Source organism: Loxodonta africana, chromosome 21, assembly GCF_030014295.1.
Source record: "Loxodonta africana isolate mLoxAfr1 chromosome 21, mLoxAfr1.hap2, whole genome shotgun sequence".
Taxonomy (NCBI): Eukaryota; Metazoa; Chordata; class Mammalia; order Proboscidea; family Elephantidae; genus Loxodonta; species Loxodonta africana.
Genome location: NC_087362.1, coordinates 2,410,323 through 2,431,950, shown reverse-complemented (window position 1 = coordinate 2,431,950; position 21,628 = coordinate 2,410,323). Strand labels below are relative to the sequence as shown.

The window sequence follows — 21,628 nt, the reverse complement described above, 5'->3', positions numbered from 1 at the left end:
CGCGTCCACACCCAACGGTCTTAACACCCTGCAGCGGAGTAAAAAGGCAGAGGGGGGCTGGTGGCTGGCCAGGGCCGCGGGGTGGGGCGCACGGACACGGTGGGGAGGCTCCAGTGACGGTGCGCCCCAGGCCCGCGTCTGGAGGGCTGCAGCCGCGGGTGGTCCGGTCGCTTTTCAGGGTCAGGCCGAGTCCCCCGAGGGCCACTGGGCTGGGCGACTGCCGGCGCTCTCGGACCGGGGGACACGCCCTGGCCTTCCGCCGCCAGCCCCGAGGCCTCTCAGCTGAGGTCACCCGGGGCCAAGCGCCCTGAAAAGTCCCTGGGAGCGACACCGCCCCGGACACGCTACGGACGCGCTCCCAGCGCTTTCGGTGCTTTTCACGCTTTCCCACCGCCCCGGAACGCCACTCGGGTCCCCAGGGGCGCGGGGCGCAGGGCGCGGCATGGGGGCGCCTTTGTCCCTCGGTGTTTGCTAGGACTTTTCCTCCCGAGGAGACTTCCCCCACCCTTTTCCTCCCGAAAGTCTTGTGGTTTCCCTAGAAGACGGGAAGAAGTTGGGGAGGCTGCAGAGACTCCCCTTTCGCAATCCTTCCCGTCCCGAAACTTCAACAGCCCGAGGCGTCCGGCCGTAGGGAGACGTTTCGGGCCGAGAGCAGGGCGCCGGCGGCGCCTTCCACGACTCTCCCCCGCGCAGCCGGCCCCGGCGGCGACACGGTTAAGCCCAGGAATGTGGCGACGAGGAATGTGCATGCCGAGGAGCGCGGGGCGGGGCGGGGGCGGGCCGGCGCATGCTAATCGCATGCAAATGAGGAGGCCGTGGCCGCTGCGCGCTGGCCGCGCTTCCCGGATCCCGGCCCAGGCGGCGGCTGTCGGCAGCCCGGGCGGCGACCCTCGGCGGCACAGGCCGGGAGGGGAGGCGGAGGCGGCTCGGCGCGACGGCTCCGGCGCAGCCATGGTGGACTGACCGGCGCGGCCGAGCGCAGGCTTCCCGAGCCGCCCCTGGCGTGGCCGCCGCGCCCCAGCCGCAGCCCCTCGCCGGCGCCGCAGCCGCCTTCCCGCCGCGCCCTGGGCCCGGTCCCTATGGAGGCGCCGCTCGCCGGCGAGGCCGCCGACCATGCCTAGGAGGGCCGGGAGCGGGCAGCTGCCGCTACCCCGGGGCTGGGAGGAGGCCAGGGACTACGACGGCAAGGTCTTCTACATCGACCACAACACCAGGAGGACCAGCTGGATCGACCCCCGGGACAGGTGGGCGGCCGGGCCGGACGGGCGGCGGTGGGCGCGGGACCCGCTTCGGGAGCGCGGCGGCAGCTGTTGTCCCGGAGACCCGGCCGCGGCGGCCGGCGGGGGGCGCGGGGCGGCTCCGGCCCCGGGGGTGCCCGGGGTTCTGGGGAGGAGGTGCGGGACCGTCTGCCCGAGCCGGGGCCGTGCCAGCCAGCCAGGCGCCCTGGAGGGCCGGTTAGAGCCGCCACTTCCAGGGCCCCTTGGCGCACCCCATTCTCAATGGCCCCCCCCCGCCCCGGGACCTTTAGACACTCCCGGCTCCGGGGGGAGGGTGGAGTTGGCGCCCCTAAGCTGACGCTCCATGTCCAGTTAACGGACCCACAGGGGCCACCTGAGCTCGCGTGCCCCTGAAGTTGGGCGCTTGGAGGCTGGAGAGCACCTTCGGCCCCTGGGAGGCGGGGCGGGCTCGGAGCCTCTCAGAGCAGGACCTGAGGGCAGGGTGGGGAACCAGCCGTCTGGGCCACCTGTGGCATCTCTCTGGCCGTCCTTGGCTTCCAGGCCTTGGACACCTTCTCGTCCGGGCGCGCCACAGGTCAGGCGGTAGGGGCCGCTGGTGCCCCCGGACGTGAAGCAGGGCCCCAGCGCAGTTCCTGTCAGGGGTTCGGGGAGTGGGAGTAACTGGCTCTGCCCCTCAGATTTTAGAAACGCTTGCTTTGGGGTGTTTAGTCTCTACCTGAACACTTGAACTGACTCCCAGGTTCTGTTTTAAGTGAACATTAGGACTGAACCTTGGGTGATAAGAAACCCCCAGCTTGAGTCGTAGCATGATGTCTTTCAGTTCACAACACACACTTTTTATCCCGTCGGGAGGTGGAGAGGCAAAACAAAATCACCCTCCAAGCAGTTCAGGAGTTAAAGTTCACAAATGTTGGTCCTCCATCCCACCTTTCTTTTTAACCTCAAAAGGAGACTTTCTTATAATTAATCCACTAAGGAGGTATTCCTAATTGTAAGTTTAAATCATGTATCATTAGGAATAACTCCGACATTGCGACTTTTATCATTTATGAAACTTTTTTCCAGCTCTTTATGGGAATGTGGCTTTGTGGGTATATAAGCTTTTTAGCTGCTTCTATTATAAACACCCCTCCTTTTCTCAGTTTGAGGCTAACATAATTTCCTATTTTATATTCTCAGTTGTTTTTGCTCTAAGAATATTGATTTTGAAAGCTATTAAAAAGCAATTATAAGAAGGATGTAAATGACATTATAAATTTATGGAACGATCCCTGTTAAATTATCCATGAAGGTATCGGTTTAGGTTTCCTTCCTGAAATGAGAAAAGGCACCTGTGCTGATGCTCCGTGTTGCCACAGCCTGGCTGCCTGCTGAAAGTTATGACGAGCGTCACACCTTCACAGTCTCTCCAGACATATTAACAGTTGTCGTAAACTTCACGCTCCAAGCCAGTTATCTGACTTATGCCATTGCACTTCCAAACTACTTAACAGATAGTAAATGTCAGCACTGGTGGTGGGCACCCAAGAGTGGCTTCTGAGGCACCTGTATAAATATTTGACTTTTACCGTTGTGAGGTGATTCAGCTGCCTTCTGATACTTGGAGCTTCAGGTTACTGAAATTGCAATAAATTGTTGAAATATTTAGGCATATTAGGTTCTCATCTGCTTCAATTTACAAGTTTCATTTTATTTTCTCATTTGTGTTTACCAAAAAGGATTACAAGAGTGTGTAATGCCTGGATATAGCAAATAGAAAGTAAAATAATAAGACTTGGCTTATCCATATCACTATTCCTTAAACAAGTTAAGTGTGTCTTTTATTTTAAACTATTAATGGATTAGCCATTGTTATGAACTCTGTTTTCAGGAGACTGGGTAATTGATGCATTTGATGGGGCCAAACAGTTTTGGCTAAGATGGCTTGCTATTCTCCCAGTTTTCCTTGAAGTGCTTGGGTCTTGAGGTGTTAGTAGATACAAATTTGACTGGTTAGACATATTTTCGGGTTTGAGTATTGGAGCTTTCAAAATATATTCTAGGAGATCAGAATCACCATGACATAGTTTAAATTTGACTGTGTTTTCTTTTACTACAATTAAAAAACCAAAAACAAAACCCATTGCTGTTGAGTTGATTCCAACTCGTAGTGACCCTATAGGACAGAGTAGAACTGCCCCATAGGGTTTCCGAGGAGCGCCTGGTGGATTTGAACTGCCAGCCTTTTGGTTAGCAGCTGTAGCACTTAACCACTATGCCACCAGGGTTTTCTTAGTGCAATTAAGTGACTGTAAATCTTGCTTACTGGTGTAATAGATGGGAGAGGGTGTTACTAACGCGTATCAATTTTGTTATACACTGTTGTGGAACATATGGAAAGAGAGATGTTACACAGGCCAATCGGAGTGTGGATTCCCCTGCAGGATCAAAGTACAAATCCTGAAAAAAAAAAAAGACTGACTTAATATACTGAGGGTCTGCAGTGCTTTTGAACTTTTAAAGCCATTTAATTAAAATGGTTGTGATGATTTACCCAGTCATGTATGTTATGTTACCTGTTAAAACGTAAAAGAATTTTATGTTTTTGATAGTTTATCAAGTTGTCAACTATTTCTGTTGTATGGATAATTAGGCTGATTTTGGGAGGGTGGCTTCGGGATGTTACAGGAACATCATTTCATTCAAAAGTGCTGATTTTAGAATACTGAAGCATTATTTAAAAATACTTTTTTAGCTTTTAGAGATTGACCACATAATTCAGACTTTGCTGTGATGTGATCAAAACTTATCGCTCCAGTACTTACGGACTGAGTAAGGTTAGACAAGTTTCCGAATCCCTCTAAGACTCAATGTTTCACCTCTAAAATGAGGATAATACCACCTACCTCAGGGATGTTTGTGGGCCCATAACTGGGAACCGGCCATATAGTAGTGGCCATATAGTAGCCACCCCAATGTAGGAAATGGGTAGTAGTTGAGGTTACCTCTGAAAATACTAAGTGTAATGACACGTATTTACTGGATGTCTATCGCGTGCCAGCCACTAAGCTAAGCTCTTAACGGTGATTTCCTTTATTCTCCCATTTGTTCTATGAAATCGGTGCTACTATTACAGTATCTTCCAGTTACAGAGGAGGACTTTGAGTCATGGAGAGGTCGACATTGCTGTGAAGTGCGGAGCCAGGATCCAAAGCCCAGCAGTCCCACTCTTGAACCTATTTCCTTAACACTCCTTTGGACTGCCTCAACACCGGGCGTGCTCTAGGGGTCTTCAGATGGAGTACACAGAGGGGCAGAACCGCTTTGCCCAGCGTTGATTTTGTATGCTGGTTGACTGGTATTTGTAAGGTTCTTGTCAATTTTTTTCCATTCCGTGATCCTGAGTCAGTCACGAAAGGGTCTGTTTCATGAATGCCTTGGGGTGGGCGTGAGGAGACAGATCAGGTTGACCCCGTTGAGCCCCAGAGCAGATCTAGGTGAAACTTGGAACTTCAGTATACTCTTGGGTACATTAGAAGTTCTATTCTGGGATGAGTTAAGGGCTTCTGTCTCTCCTGTGAATACATTATAATTTTTATTGTGACGGTCTTGACTTTGCCCCCTCCATACGGGTTTCAATAGCTGTTGTTTCAGAAGTACATCGCTAGACCTTTCTTCCAAGGCACCTTTGGGTGGACTTAAATCCCCAGTCTTTCTGTTAGCAGCTGAGCATCTAATCGTTTGCATCACCCAGGGATAGCTCTTTTTACTGCCTTCTGATTTTAACATGGTAGATAGATGTTAAGTGAATGTTGGTTAATTCAATTAGTGAAGTGTGTTTGCCAAATTAATGAAAGAATATTAGTTGAACTACACTTGTATTTCCAGCCTCTTATTGTTATGCTTTTAAAAAATATGCCTGTAACCACCAACAAACAGCCAGACACAATTGATTTTCCAATTAGATTGAAAATAATGAGAGCATTAAGCTGCTGTATTTGAGTAATACTATAGACACGTGAGTTACATATAAAAACAAAGAAAACAAAATCAATGGATAGTTTTAATCACAGCTGCTATTGTCATAGATTCCTGGGCATGGTTCCCCTCTAGAAGGCTCAGAGTCTGTGCGCCAAGTGGTTACTGTGGGTATGTGAATGATTATGGTATGTGAAGTGTGGAGAAGCTGTTAAAAAATAATTTTTAAAAATGACTCTAGGAAGCACTAATTTAAATTAAATTACGCTGTCTTCCAAAAATTCCCGAAGAAATTATTCTTGTTTTCAGCACAGTTTGCTATAATGCTTGAGCGATAGTTGCTTAGTTTATTTGAATGACTGAGATTTCTTTAATGACCTTAATAGTCCATACTTTGCACTTTAATTTTGTTGGAAGACTCAGGGCAGTAATTGCTTTTAAGAAAGACTCTTAAATAACTTAGTAAAAGACTCTTAAATAACTTAGTAAAGTAAGTTATTATTATTTTTTTTAAACTGTTGTTGTTAGGTGCCATTGAGTCAGTTCCAACTCGTATCAACTCTGTGTACAATAGAACGAAACACTGTCCGGTCCTGAGCCATCCTTACAATCATCCTTATGTTTGAGACGTTGTTGCAGCCACTGCCTGTTCATATCATTGAGGGTCTTCCTCTTCTCCCTAACCCTCAACTCTGCCAAGCATGATGTCCTTCTCCAGGGACTGGTCCCTTCTGATACATGTCCAAAGTATGTGAGGTTAAGTCTCACCATCCCTGCTTCTAATGAGCATTCTGGTCATACTTCTTCCAAGACAGATTTGTTTGTTCTACAGGCAGTCCTTGCTATATTCAATATTCTTCTCCAGCACCATAATTCAGAGGCATCAACTCTCCTTCGGTCTTCCTTAATCGTTGTCCGGCTTTCACATGCGTATGATGTGGTTGAAAACACCATGGCTTGGGTCAGGCACACTTTAGTCCTTTAAGTGAAATCTTTGCTTTTTAACACTTTAAAGAGATCTTTTGTAGCAGATTTGCCCGATGCAGTGCGTCGTTTGATTTCTCGACTGCTGCTTCCATGGGCATTCATTGTGGATCCAAGTAAAATGAAATCCTTTAGAACTCGAATATCTTCTCCATTTATCCTGATGTTGCTTATTGATCCAGTTGTGAGGAGTTTTGTTTTTTTTATGTTCAGGTGTAATCCATACTGAAGGCTATGGTCTTTGATCTTCATCAGTAAATATTTCAAGTCCTCTTCACTTTCAGCGTGCAAGGTTGTGTCATCTGTATAATGCACGTTGTTAATAAGTCTTCCTCCAATCCTGATGCCACGTTCTTCATATATTCCAGCTTCTCAGATTATTTGCTCAGTATACAGATTGAATAAGTTTGGTGAAAGGATACAACCCTTATGTGCACCTTTCTTGACTTTAAACCACGCAGTATCCCCTTGTTCTATTTGAACAACTGCTTCTTGGTCTCAGTACTGTTTCCTCATGAACACAGTTAATGGTCCTGGAATTCTCATTCTATGGAGTGTTATCCATAATTCGTTATGCTCCACATAGTTGAATGCCATGCATAGTCAATAAAACACAGGTGAACATCTTTCTGGTATTCTCTGCTTTCAGCCAAGATCCATCTGACATCAGCAGTAATATCCCTTGTTCCACGTCCTCTTCTGAATCTGGCTTGAATTTCTGGCAGTTCCCTGTTGATATACCGCTGCAACCACTTTTGAATGATCTACAGCAAGATTTTACTTGCATGTGATATCAACGACATTGATAATTTCCACATTCTGTTGGATCACCGTCCTTCAGAATAGGCACAAATATGGATCTCCTCCAGTCAGCTGGCCAGATAGCTAGCTGTCTTCCATATTTCTTGGCATAGACAAGTGAGTGCTTCCGCTACTGCATCCATTTGATGAAACAGCTCAATTGGTGTTCTGTCCATTCCTGGAGTCTTGTTTTTTTGCCAACGCTTTCAGTGTAGCTTTTAACTACAGATCACTAAATTGTCAACTAACACAGCAGCTGTACAGTTAAACAAGCTTCAAGCAAGCCACTATTTAAATTTAATGGGAGGAAGCCTGGTATAGAACCTGCCCAGCAGTCTGGCCCAGACCCTGCATTGCCTGCCGGTGGGACTGGTAACGTTGCTTTGTTAAATGACACTTGTCAGTCATTTTTTTGACTACATGTCTTGAGGAAGAGGATGCTACCACTATAGAGGGGCGTGACTGGTTTCATTAGGCTGAGGTGGGAATTATTGAAATGGCAGGAAACAGGGACAGTCACACTACACTGTTAATTCCTTGAAATAGGACCCAAGTCAGTGTTTGCCTGGTCCTATGCACTTGAGAGAAATTGGTTGAACTGACCTCTTGTTAGAATTTCAAAGTAGAATTTTCTTCCATTTCCAAAGCTGCCATTATTGGAAAAATTACCACAGAAGTTTGTAGGATAGGGAAGGCATTTTTTAAGGCACAGTGTGATATAAGTTTTGGGTTAAAAATGATTTAACAAAAAAAAAAAAAAGAAAATTTTTTTTTCTTTATAGGTTCAGAATGTTTTCAGAGCGTTTTTTTCCCTCAATATTTTTTATTGAGATGGAATTCACCTAGCATAAATATCACCATTTAAACCATCTTAAAGTATGTGATTCTGTGCGTTTTAGTGTATTCACAGTGTTGTACAACCACGGTCGTTATCTAATTCCAGATCACTTTCATGACCCCCATAGGAAACTCTGTCCTCAGTAAGTAGTCGCTCCTCGTTCTCCCCAACCCTCCCAACAATTAGCAACCGATTTCTGTCTCAAGGGAGTTGCCTAGTCCTGACATTTCATATAAATGGAATCATACAACACATGGCTGTTTCGTGTCTGGCTTCTTTCAGTTAGCATAAAGCTTCTCAAGATCATCCATGTTGGAGCATGTGACAGTCCTTCATTCCTTTCTTACAGCTGAATACTATTCCACTGTATGGGTAGACCACATTTTGTTTATCCATTAGTCAGCTGGTGAGCATTTGGGTTGTTTCCACTTTTTGGCTACTAAGAGTAATGCTGCTGTGAACATTCATGTACACGTTTTTATATGAACATGTTTTCAGCTCTCTTGGGAATGTCCCTAGGAATGACACAAATAGTTTGCATTCTTCCACTAACCTAAAGGTTGGCAGTTTGAACCCACACAATGGCACCATGGATGAAAGGCCTGGTGATCTGCTTCTGTAAAGATTATAGCCAAGAAGACCCTGTGGAGCAGTTCTACTCTAACACATGGAGCTGCAGTGTAGAGTCAGGATCAACTCTACAGCAGTGGGTTTGGTTTTGATTTTTTCATGGTAAATCTATTTTTAACATTTTGAGGAGCTATTTATCAAACTATTTTCCAATGTGGCTGTACCATTTTACATTCATATATAAATATATGAAGCAACATATGAAGCTTCTGATTTCTCTACTCCTCGCCAACACTTGTTATTTGTTTTTAGTTTTTGATTATAGCTATTCTAGTAGGTGTGAAGGTCCCTGAGGGGTGCAGATAGGTGGTGTGGTTGTTGAAAACATCCTACTGCTAATCAGAAGGTTGGCAGTTCAAACCTACCAGCCGGTCTGTGGGAGAAAGATGTTGCAGTCTGCTTCTGTAAAGATTTACAGCCTTGGGAAACCCTATGGGGCAGCTCTGCTCTGTCCTGTAGGGTTACTGTGAGTTGTTATTGACTGCATGGAAGTGGGTTTTTTTTTTTGGTTTTATTAACCTAAAGGTTGGTGGTTTGAAACCACCCAGCAGCACTGAAGAAGAAAGGGCTGAGGACCTGCTTCTGTAGAGATTACAGTCATGAGAACCCAATGGAACAGCTCTGTTCTGTAGCATGTGGAGTCACCGTGGCTCAGAATTGACTCCACGGCAACGAGTTGGAGTGTTTTTGTTCTTTGGCTTTAGTAGTGTGTGAGGTGGTGTCTCATTATGGTTTTGGTTTGCTTTTTCCTCTTCATAGTGTTTTGGTAGCCTTCATGTGACCCAAGCTCCCCCTTTACTGTAGCCTTTCAGCCATTGCACTCTCCATGACCCTTTTGTGTCCTCTCACTGAAAGAATTAACTTGATAAGATAAATTAGAAGTTCTTTTAGTCTCATGTTACTTCCCCCACCCCCCATATCTGACTGCTTTGAGCTGTTTTGACACTGAAGTTGTAGATATAAATTAATCAACAATTTTCTTGTGTGTCAGCTAACAAGTTACCCTGGACTCTGGAAGATGTAATGATGGATAAGATTTGTCTCAGCTCAAGTTGCTTACTATCACTATTTAAAAACTGGACGGGGGCCAGGATGGTAGAGTAGTCAGATGATTCCGGTAATCCCTCTTACACCAAAGACCCGAGAAAACAAGTGAAGCTATTATATATATGACGAGTCAAGAACCCTGAACATTGAAGGCAAAAGTAGGGAATTAGACTGAGCGGCAGAGGGCAGGAGAGATAGCTCAGATGTGGCAAGGGGTTGCTCGACCTGACTTGGCAGGAACTGGCATCCCTCAGGCATAGTCCCCTGGCATGACCGTGGCAGGGCTGGTGGCATTCAGGAAGCAGTTTCCTTAGGGAGAGGCAGCGAGCTGCGCAGTCTACTCACGTCTACAAAATCAGAAAAGAACAGTGTTCCTGGCAAAAACTAAGTACTTATGTCTAATATACCACACTCCCAGCCCCCAAGATGGCTTCAGTGGCTGTCAGTTTTCCTGGGCCTGAGATAGGTCCTTCTGTGCGTTCTGAGCCATTCTCCTGGCCTTGGAGAAGGAATACATTAACAGTTGGGGGAAAAGATAATCTGCTGGCTCCCCTAAGTTAGGAGCTCAGGGCAGAAGCGGCTCCTGTCCAAGCACAAACGGTCCATGGACTTTGAGTTCTTTTCATCCCTGCACGGACCTGTGTGGGCCCATTTCAGGAGCTTAGGCCCTTGTTGGCAGACTTCAGTGGTGTATGTGCCTGAGATCTGACTTCAACTCTTTCAGCTGTGCACTGAAGAGGTGGGTTTTTGACGTGTGACACCACTCTGCCTATTAAACAGGGTCCTCACCTACCCATATCAGTGGCCTGAGGACTGGTGGCACCACCCATGCCACCTGGCTACTTGTGACAGGGGTCCAAGGATAAGGGGTGCCCCCCAGTCCTTACAATCAAAAGCATTGGGTGCCCATGGTCCAGCTGCAGAACCCACCCACCTGTGCGGTCTAGGGAACAGGGACATGCTTTCCTCACAGACACTTGGGGGATGGTTGTCAGCCTCCTGCATTGCTCAAAGTGTGAACCCTTGCTGCAACCAGATACCTGTGCCTACATCAGTCACCCCTGCCACACTAAGACTGTAGGACAGAGCCTGCACCAGACACTTGATGACCTGAGCTGAATCAATACAAGAAAAGTGAATGGACTCCTATGCTCATATACCTGGTAACAGCTCTAGCCATCTGGTGACAGGACATTGGAGCTTCGAAGGTGCAAATAATCAAGCTAGCTTTCTCAAGCAGCCTATTTGGGCACATCAAAACAAAACAAAGCAAGAAGCTAGGATATAGTAAGCAAAATAAAATTAATGTAATAATTTATAGGTGACTTGGAGACAACAGTCACTATCAAATCATGTAAAGAAGTAGACCATGATTGTTTCAACAAGCTCTCAAAGTATCAAGGAATCTTCTGGATGAGGAGGTAGTCCTGGAATTACCAGATGCAGAATACAAAAGATTAGTATACAGAGCTCTTCAAGAGATCAGGAAAGAGAGCACGCAAAATGCAGAACAAGCCAAGGAACACACAGATAAAGCAGTGGAGGGAATTAAGAAGAATATTCAAGAGCATAATGAAAAATTTAATAGGATGCAAGAATCCATAGAGAGACAGAAATCGTGAATTCAGAAGATTAACAATAAAATTTCAGAATTAGACAGCTCAATAGAAATTCAGAGGAGCAGAATTGAGGAAATGGAAGTCAGAATTAGAGAGATTGAAGATAAAACACGTGGCACCAATATACTCAAAGAAAAATCAGATAAAATAATTAAAAAAAAAAAAATGAAGAAACCCCTAAGAATCATGTGGGACTCTATCAAGAAAAATAACCTATGAGTGATTGGAGTATCAGAACAGGAAGGGAAAACAGAAAATACAGAGAAAATTGTTGAAGATTTATTGGCAAAAAACTTCCCTGATATTGTGAAAGATGAGATGATATCCATTCAAGATGCTCATCGAACCCCATATAAGGTACATCCCAAAAGAAAGTCACCAAGACATATTATAATCAAACTTGCCAAAACCAAAGATAATTTTTAAAATTTTTTTAATTGTGCTTTAAGTGAAAGTTTACAAATCAAGTTGGCCTCTCATACAAAAATTTATATACTCCTTGCTGCCCTCCCCCTAGTAAGACAGCACGCTCCTCTCCACTCTGTTTTCATGTCCATTTGGTCAGCTTCTGACCACCTCTGCCTTCTCATCTCCCCTTCAGACAGGAGCTGCCTACATAGTCACATGTGTCTGCTTGACCCAGGAAGCTCACTCCTCACCAGTATCATTTTCTATCCCATAGTCCAGTCCAATCCTTGTCTGAAGAGTTGGCTTTGGGAATGATTCCTGTCTTGGGCTAAAAGAAGGTCTAGGGACCATGACCTCTGGGGTCCCTCTAGTCTCAATCAGACCATTAAGTCTGGTCTTTTTATGAGAATTTGAGGTCTGCATCCCACAGTTCTCCTGCTCCCTTAGGGGTTCTCTGTTGTGTTCCCTGTCAGGGCAGTCATCAGTTGTAGCCGGGCATGATCTAATTCTTCTGGTCTCAGGCTGATGTAGCCTCTGAGTTATGTGGCCCTTTCTGTCTCTTGGCTTCATAATTACCTTCTGTCTTCAGTGTGAAGATAGAGAATTTTAAGAGTGGCTAGGGATAAACGAAAAGTCACCTACAAAGGAGAGATAATAAGAATAAGCTCAGACTACTTGGCAGAAACCATGCAGGCAAGAAGGCAATGGGATGACGTAGATAAAGCATTGAAGGAAAAAAATGCCAGCCAAGAATCACATATCCAGCAAAACTGTCTCTCAAATATGAAGGTGAAATCAGGACAGTTCCAGATAAATAGAATTTTAGAGAATTTGCAAAAACCAAACTAAAACTACAAGAAACACTAAAGGGAGTTCTTTGGTTAGAAAATCAGTAACATCCGGTATCAACCCAAGACTAGAACACAGGACAGAGCAACCAGGTATCAACCTGGATAGGGACATCACAAAAATAAATCAAGATAAAAAAATGCTCAAAACAGGGAAAGAGTGATGTCATAATATAAAAGATGACAACATTGAATCAAAAAAGAGAGATTAAAAAATGTAGTCATATATCTTTCATATGGAGAGGAAGTCAAGGTGACATAAAGAAATAAAAGCTTGGTTTAAACTTAGAAAAATAGGGGTAAATATTAACATAACCACAAAGGACACTAAAAGTCTTACACATATTCTTCCTATCCATAATTACAGTGAATGTAAATGGACTAAATGCACCAATAAAGAGAGAGTGGCAGAATGGATTAAAAAAAACAGTTTATATTCTGCCTACAGGAGACACACCTTAGACTTAAAGACACAAACTAAAACTCAAAGGATGGAAAAAAAATATATCAAGCAAACAATAATCAAAAAAGAGCAGGAGTGGCAACATTAATTTCTGACAAAATAGACTTAAAAGTAAAATCCACCATAAAGGATAAGGAAGGACACTATGTAATGATTAAAGGGACAATATATCAGGAGGATATTACCATATTAAATATTTATGCACCCAACGATAGGGCTTCAAGATCCATAAAACAAACTAACAGCATTGAAAAGTGAGATAGACAGCTCCGCAATAATAGTAGGAGACTTCAACACACCACTTTCAGTGAAGGACAGAACATCCAGAAAAAAGCTCAATAAAGACACAGAAGATCTAAATGCCACAATCAACCAACTTGACCTCATAGACATACAGAACACTCCAACCAACAGCAGCCAAATTTACTTTGTTTTCCAGTGCACAAGGAACATTCTCTAGAATAGACCACATATTAGGTCATAAAGCAAGCCTTAACAGAATCCAAAACATTGGAATATTACAAAGTATCTTCTCTGACCATAATGCCATAGAAGTAGAAATCAATAACAGAAAAAGCAGGGAAAAGAAATCAAACACTTGTAAACTGAACAACACCTTGCTCAAAAAATGACTGGGTTATAGAAGAAATTAAGGACGGAATAAAGAAATTCATAGAATCCAATAAGAATGAAAGCACTTCCTACCAGAACTTTTGGGACACAGCTAAAGCAGTGCTCAGAGGTCAATTTATAGTAATAAATGCATACATCCAAAAAGAAGAAAGGGCCCAAATCAAAGAATTATCCCTACAACTTGATCAAAAAGGAAGAGAGCAAAAAAAAAAAAAAAAAAAAAGAAAGAAAAACTCTCAGGCACCAGAAGAAAGCAAATAATAAAAATTACAGCAAAATTAAATGTAATAGAGAACAGAAAAACAATTGAGTTAACAAGATCAAAAGTTGGTTCTTTGAAAAAATTAACAAAATTGATAAACCATTGGCCAAACTGACTAACGATAAGCAGGAGAGGGAGCAAATACCCCAAATAAGAAATGAGATAGGCTGTATCATAACAGACCCAACTGAAGTTAAAAGAATCATATCAGATTACTATGAAAAATTATGGTCTAACAAATTGGAAAACCTAGAAGAAATGAACTAGTTTCTAGAAACATACTACCTGTCTAAACTAACACAAACAAAGGTGGAACAACCAAATAAACCTATAACAAAAGAAGAAATTGAAAAAGTAAATAAAAAACTTCCAACAAAAAAATGTCCTGACCCTGACAGCTTCACTGGAGAATTCTACCAAACTTTCAGAGAAGAGTTAACACCACTACTACTAAAGGTATTTCAAAGCATAGAAAAGGACAGAATACTCCCAAACTCATTCTAGGAAGCCACCATATCCCTGATACCAAAACCAGGTAAAGACAGAACAAAAAAATAAAATTACAAACCTGTTTCCCTTGTGAACTTAGATGCAAAAATCCTCAACAGTATTCTAGCCAATGGAATTCAACAACATATCAAAAAAAATAATTCATCATTACAAGTGGGATTCATACCAGGTATGCAGGGATGGTTCAACATTAGAAAAACAATCAATATAATCCACCATATAAATAAAACAAGACAAGAACCACATGATCCTATCAATTGATGCAGAAAAGGCATTTGACAAAGTCCAACACCCATTCATGGTAAAAACTCTCAGTAAAATAGGAATAGGAAAATTCCTAAGTACAATAAAGGGCATGTATACAAAGCCAACAGCTAGCATCGTCCTAAATGGAGAGAAGCCTGAAAGCATTCCGCTTGAGAATGGGAACCAGACAAAGATGCCCTTTATTACCACTCTTATTCAACATTTTGCTGGAGGTCCTAGCCAGAGCAATTAGGCTAGATTAAGAATCAAAGGGCATCCAAATTGGTAAGGAAGAAGTAAAAGAATCTCTATTTGCAGATGACGTGATCTTATACGCAGAAAACCCTAAAGAATCCTCAAGAAAACTACTGAAACCAATAAAAGATTTCAGCAAAGTATCAGGCTATAAGATAAACATACGAAAACCAGTTGGATTCCTCTACGCCAAGAAAGAGAATGTTGAAAAGGAAATCACCAAATCTGTAGCATTTACAATAGCCCCCAAGAAGATAAAATACTTAAGAATAAACCTAACCAGAGATGTAAAAGTCCTATACAAAGAAAACTAGACAAGAGTACTGTAAGAAACCAGGAGACCTACGTAAGTGGAAAAGCATACCTTGCTCATAGATAGAAAGACTTAACACTGTAAAAATGTCCATTCTACCCAAAGAAATCTGTAGATACAATGCAATTCCCATTCACATTCCAATGACATTTTTTATGAGATGGAGGAACAAACCACTAACTTCCTATGGAAAGGAAGGGGGCCCTGGATAAGTAGAGCGTTACTGAAAAGGGAGAACAAAGAGGGAGGCCTCAAACTACCTGATTTTAGAACCTATTATACTGCCACAGTAGTGAAAACAGCCTGGTAATGGTACAACAACAGATACGTAGACCAATGGAACAGAATTGAGAATCCAGACATAAATCCATCCACATATGAGCAGCTGATTTTTGAGAAAGGCCCAAAGTCAGTTAAATGGAGAAAAGATAGTCTCCTTAACAAATGGTGCCGGCATAACTGGATATCCATCTGTAAAAAAATGAAACAAGACCCATACCTCACACCATGTACAAAAACTAACTCAAAATGGATCAAAGACCTAAATATAAAATCTAAAACGATAAAGGTCATAGAAGAAAAAACAGGGATGACACTAGGAGCCCTAATACATGGCATAAACAGTATAGAAAACATTACTAACAATGCACAGACACCAGAAGAGAAACTAGGTGTCTCACTCATCTAGTGCTGCTATAACAGAGATACCCCAAGTGGAAGGCTTTAACGAAGAGTAATTTATTTTCTCACAGTCTGTTAGGGTACAAGCCTAAATTCAGGACGCCAGTTCCAGGGGAAGGCATATCTCTCTGTCAGCTCTGGAGGAAGGTCCTTGTCCTCAATCTTCCCCTGGTTGAGGAGCTTCTCAGGCGCAGGGATCCCGTGTCCAAAGGATGCGCTCTGCTCCTTGTGCTGCTTTCTTGGTGGTATGAGGTCCCCAGCTCTGCTTGCTTCCCTTTCCTTTCATCTCTTGAGAGAGAAAAGGTGTTGCAGGCCACACCCCAGGGAAACTCCCTTTACCTTGGATCAGAGAGGTGACCGACCTGAGGGTAGTGTTACAATCCCAGCCTAATCCTCTCCACGTAAAATTACAATCACAAAATGGAGGACAGTCATACATTACTGAGAATCATGGCCCAACGAAGTTGATACAGACATTTTTTGGGGGGGCATAATTCAATCCATGACACTAGATAACTGGGAGCTCCTAAAAATTAAGCACTTAAGCTCATCCAAAGACTTCATCAAAAGGCTAAAAAGATTACCGACAGACTGGGAAAAAATTTTTAGCTATGACAATTCTGATCAGCGTCTGATCTCTAAAATCTAGTTGATATTGCTAAACTTCAACAACAAAAAGACAAAAAACCCAATTAAAAAATTGGTAAAGGATATGAACAGGCACTTCACCAAAGAAGACATTCAGGCAGCTAACATACATGAGGAAATGCTCACGATCATTAGCCATTATAGAAATGCAAAGCAAAAAGTACAATGAGATACAATCTCACTCCAGCAAGGCTGGCATTAATCCAAAAAGCACAAAATAATAAATGATGGAGAGGTTTTGGAGAGACTGGAACACTTATACACTGCTAGTGGGAATGTAAAATGGTACAACCGCTTTGGAAATCCATTTGGCTCTGTCTCAGAAAGCTAGAAATAGAATTACCATATGATCCAGCAGTCCCACTCCTTGGAATATATCCTAGAGAAATAATAGCCTTCACACAATGAACGGATGTTCATTGCAGCACTGTTTACTATGCAATGATAAAGAACAACGATGAATCTGTGAATCATCTAATAACATGGAAGAATATGAAAGGCCTTATGCTGAATGAAATTAGTCAGTTGCAAAAGGACAAGTATTGTAGGAGACCACTGTTATATCAAGAAATAGTTTAAACACAAGTATTCTTTGATGGTTACAGGGTGGGGAGAGAGGGAGAGGTTGTATTCACTAAGTAGTAGATAAGAAACATTTTAGTTGAAGGGAAAGACAATACGCAATACAGAAGAGGTCAGCACAACTGGACTAAAGCAAAAGCAGTTTCCTGAATACAGCTGAACATTTCGAAGGCCAGAGTAGCAGGGGTAGGGGCCTGGGGCCATGGTTTCAGGGGACATGTAGGTCAATTGGCATAATAAAATCCATTAAAACATTCTGTATCCCAGTTTGGTGAGAAGCGTCTGGGGTCTTAAACGCGAGTTAGCGGCTATCTAAGATGCATCAATTGGTCTCAACCCACCTGGAGCAAAGGCGAATGAAGGGCACCAAAGACAAGGTAATTATGAGCCCAAGAGACAGAAAGGGCCACGTAAATTGGAGACTGCATCAGCCTGAGACCAGAAGAACTAGATGGTGTCTGGCTACAACCGATGATTGCCTCGATAGGGAACAGAACAGAGAATCCCTGATGGAGCAGGAGGACTGTGGGATGCAGACCTCAAATTCATGTAAAAAGACCAGACTTAATGGTCTGACTGAGAGTAGAAGGACCCTGGAGGTCATGGTCCCCCGACCCTCTGTTAGCCCAAGAGTGGAACCATTCCCAAAGCCAACTCTTCAGATAGGGATTGGACTGGACTATAGGACAGAAAATGATACTGATGAGAAGTGAGTTTCTTGGCTTAAGTAGACACATGGGACTATGTGGGCAGTTCCTGTCAGGAGGGGAGGTGAAAAGGCAGAGGGGGCCTGGAGCTGGTTGAATGGACAAGGGTAATACAGGGTGGAGAGGAGTGTGCTGTCTCAGTAGGGGAGAGCAGCTAGGAGTATATAGCAAGGTGTATTTAAGTTTTTGCATGAGAGACTGACTTTATTTGTAAACTTACACTTAATGCATGTAAAAATAAAAAGAGAATGAAAATCAGAGTATTGCCCATTGTATTTTTCTCTGTCTCTTTAATTCAACCTTATGGTTAACTCCCTCCTGAACATTACTAATAGGCAGGGGGAGAACAGTTGAGAGGAATTAAAAGTAGCATATGTTGGCAAAGTACATGTTTTGTCATATGTCTTATTGTGTGTTTATTTTAAATGTGATATATTTTATGAGGCACAGGTGTGAAACATTTAGATAATTGTCTCAGTTATGTAGTGCTGCTATAACAGAAATACCACAAGTGGGCGGCTTAAACAAATTTATTTTCTCACAGTTTAGGAGGTTACCAGTCCAAATTTAGGGTGCTGGCTCTAGGGGAAGGCTTTCTCTTTGTTTTGGCTCTGGAGGAAGGTCTTTATCTCTTTGAGTGTCTGTTCCTTGGTGCTCATCATGTGGCTTGGGATCTCTCTTCCAGTGGCTGCCTCTTTAGCTTTCTTGTTAAATCTCTTCTATATCGCAACTGAATGTAGAAATTATAGAACAATATCATTACTATCACATGCAAGCAAAATTCTGCTGAAGATCATTCAAAAACTGCTGCAGCAGTGTATCGACAGGGAACTGCCAGAAATTCAGGCCGGTTTCAGAAGAGAACGTGGAACCAGGGATATCATTGCTGATGTCAGATGGATCCTGGCTGAAAGCAGAGAATACCAGGAGGATGTTTACCTGTGTTTTATTGATTATGCAAAGGCATCTGACTGTGTGGATCATAACAAACTATGGATAACACTGCAAAGAATGGGAATTCCAGAACACTTAATTGTGCACATGAGGAACCTTTACATAGATCAAGAGGCAGTTGTTTGGACAGAACAAGGGGATACTGATTGGTTTAAAGTCAGGAAAGGTATGCGTCAGGGTTGTATTCTTTCACCATACCTATTTAATCTGTATGCTGAACAAATAATCTGAGAAGCTGGACTATATGAAGAAGAACGGGGCATCAGGATTGGAGGAAGACTCATTAACAACCTGCGTTATGCAGATGATACAACCTTGCTTGCTGAAAGTGAAGACTACTTGAAACACTTGCTAATGAAGATCAAAGACCACAGCCTTCAGTATGGATTATACCTCAACATAAAGAAAACAAAAACCATCACAACTGGACCAACGAGCAACATCGTGATAGACGGAGAAAAGATTGAAGTTGTTCAAGGATTTCATTTTACTTGGATCCACGATCAACAGCCATGGAAGCAGCAGTCAAGAAATCAAAAGACGCATTGCATTGGGCCAGTCTGCTGCAAAGGACCTCTTCAAAATGTTGAAGAGCAAAGATATCACCCTGAAGACTAAAGGGTGCCTGACCCAAGCCATGGTATTTTCAATCACATCATATGCATGTGAAAGCTGGACAATGAATAAGGAAGACCGAAGAAGAGTTGATGCCTTTGAATTGTGGTGTTGGAGAAGAATATTGAATATACCATGAACTGCCAAAAGAACGAACAAATCTGTCTTGGAAGAAGTGCAACCAGAATGCTCCTTAGAAGCAAGGATGGTGAGACTGCGTCTTATATACTTTGGACATGTTGTCAGGAGGGATGAGTCCCTGGAGAAGGACATCATGCTTGGCAGAGTACAGGGTCAGTGGAAAAGAGGAAGACCCTCAACAAGGTGGATTGACACAGTGGCTGCAACAATGAGGTCAAGCATAACAACAATTGTAAGGATGGTGCAGGACTGGGCAGTGTTTCGTTCTGTTTTGCATAGGGTCTCTATGGGTCGGAACCAGCTCGAGGGCATCTAACAGCAACAACAACATATCGCAAAAGAGATTGGTTTAAGGCCCACCGTATACTAATCCTGTCCATAGTATAAAAAAGACAACCCATTCCCAAATGGGATTATAACCACAGATATAGGGGTTAGGATTTACAGCATATATTTTTGGCGGACACAATTTAATCCATAACATTCTACTCTTTAGTCCCCTAAAATTCATGTCATTCTCACATGCAAAACACATTCACCCCATCACATCATCTCAAAAGTCTTAAATCAACTCCAAGTCCAAAATTTCATCTTCTATATCATCTAAATCAAATATGGGTGAGTCACTAGGTGTATTCCATCCTGGGGCAAAATTCCTCCTCATATGTGAACCTGTGAAATCTAGAGTACATGTTATCTGTTTGCAAAGTATAATGGTGGAACAGGCAGAAGGTAGACATTTCTATTAGTAATGGGAAAAATTGGAGGGAAAGAAGGGATCATGGACACCAAGCAAGTCCAAAATCCAGCAGAACAATTTACATTAGCTCTCAAGTCTTGAAAATAATCCTCTGTTCTTTGGGACCCTCTGGGCAACGACCCCACCCTCCAGACTCTGGTGTTGGCCACAGCCTCTGGATTCTGGGTGGAGACCCCTCAGCCCTGGGCTTCATCTCTTCCTTCCAAAGTCCACTGAGACAGCAAGTCTGCTTTGGGTGGTCCCATTCTCCTAGTCCATCTAAGTGGCAACTTATCTCCCTTGGCTGTAGTAGGCCCCATTCTTCTGCTTTTTGGGCATGGAACCCCTGGTTTGAGTGGTGGTCCCATCCCCCTGGTACACCTTAATGATAGCCCCACACTCTGGAACCAAGCTGTCAAAGATCTGACTCTTTGAAATGTATGAGACTATGGCCACACCCTTTGAAACTGAGAGGGCCCTGCTTCTTGTGTTCCTTCCAACAGTTCTGCTGATCTCCAAGCTCCTTCAGGGATTGTTGTTTTATTTTCTTGGAGGACAACAGATGTAGCTCCTTTGTCCTGTTTCCTGCCTGTAAAATTCCAAGGGAGTGACAACGTTATTTCCTTTCATTGTTTCTTTGTCTCCTTCAGTCTATGCTGATTGGTTTTCAGCTGTGGTAGTTGGTTAGATCCATCAGTCACAGGCTTAATCCCTTTTAACAAAAGATTGTGTAGCCACATCCTTGATGAACATTCTAGGACACTCGTCCTTAGTTTGTACAACAGAATTTTCTAAATCTTTAAGTTCTGTTTTCATTTTGCAAAAGGCCAAGTACCTGGTGGATTCGAACTGCCGACCTTTTGGTAAGCAGTGGTAGCTCTTAACCACCATGCCACCAGGGTTTTCCGTTTCCTTAAATATGTGATGAAAATGTCACTCTCTCTGTTGTCTCTCTCCTCCAAAAAACATCGTAGCCCCGTCTACTCATGAGGAGAAACTCCAGCTAAATTTCTGTAGGGGGGCATTCTACAAAATACATGGCCAGCGCTCCTCAGAGTCATCAGAAACAGGGAAAAATCTGAAAATGTCACAGCTAAGAGGAGCCTAAGGAGACATGATGGCTAAATGTAATGTGGTACTATTGGACGAAAGTTACTTAGGAACTATAGGGGTAAATGGAACAACAAATTTATTTACTTCTTTAAGATTTGTACAAATTTAGTTTATAGTGTTTGGTCATCTTTACTGAATTTACTTTCCTTTTTTAATTGAAGTATGGGTGTATTACAGGGTGAATGATCCTGTATCTTATTTATTTTTAAGTCATTCCTTGATTGTCTAATTCTTTTGTGAACAGCTTTCTTCTTTCTAATTGAGCTCTCAACAAAGGTTATTGCTTTACACATAGCCATAGCTTATTATTTTGGTAATCTATTTTTTATCGGTTCTATATCTCAAATTAAACCAGTGTCATTATTTCCTAGGGCCCAAAATGACTGTTCCAGCTAG

At 43.1% G+C, this 21,628-nt stretch overlaps 1 protein-coding gene across 2 annotated transcripts in view; it reads left to right on the top strand.

The window, feature by feature from the left end:
- The first annotated feature begins 1,095 nt into the window (after positions 1–1,095).
- Positions 1,096–21,628, top strand: part of WWC2 (WW and C2 domain containing 2) — a 317,713-nt gene continuing 297,180 nt past the window's right edge. Inside the window, exon 1 of one of the 2 annotated variants that reach the window (XM_064273548.1) lies at positions 1,096–1,244. In XM_064273548.1, coding sequence (XP_064129618.1) covers positions 1,114–1,244 — 131 coding nt within the window. In that variant the 5' untranslated portion in view covers positions 1,096–1,113. The remainder of the gene's footprint in view (positions 1,245–21,628) is intronic. The other variant, XM_064273549.1, reaches the window with a different exon arrangement.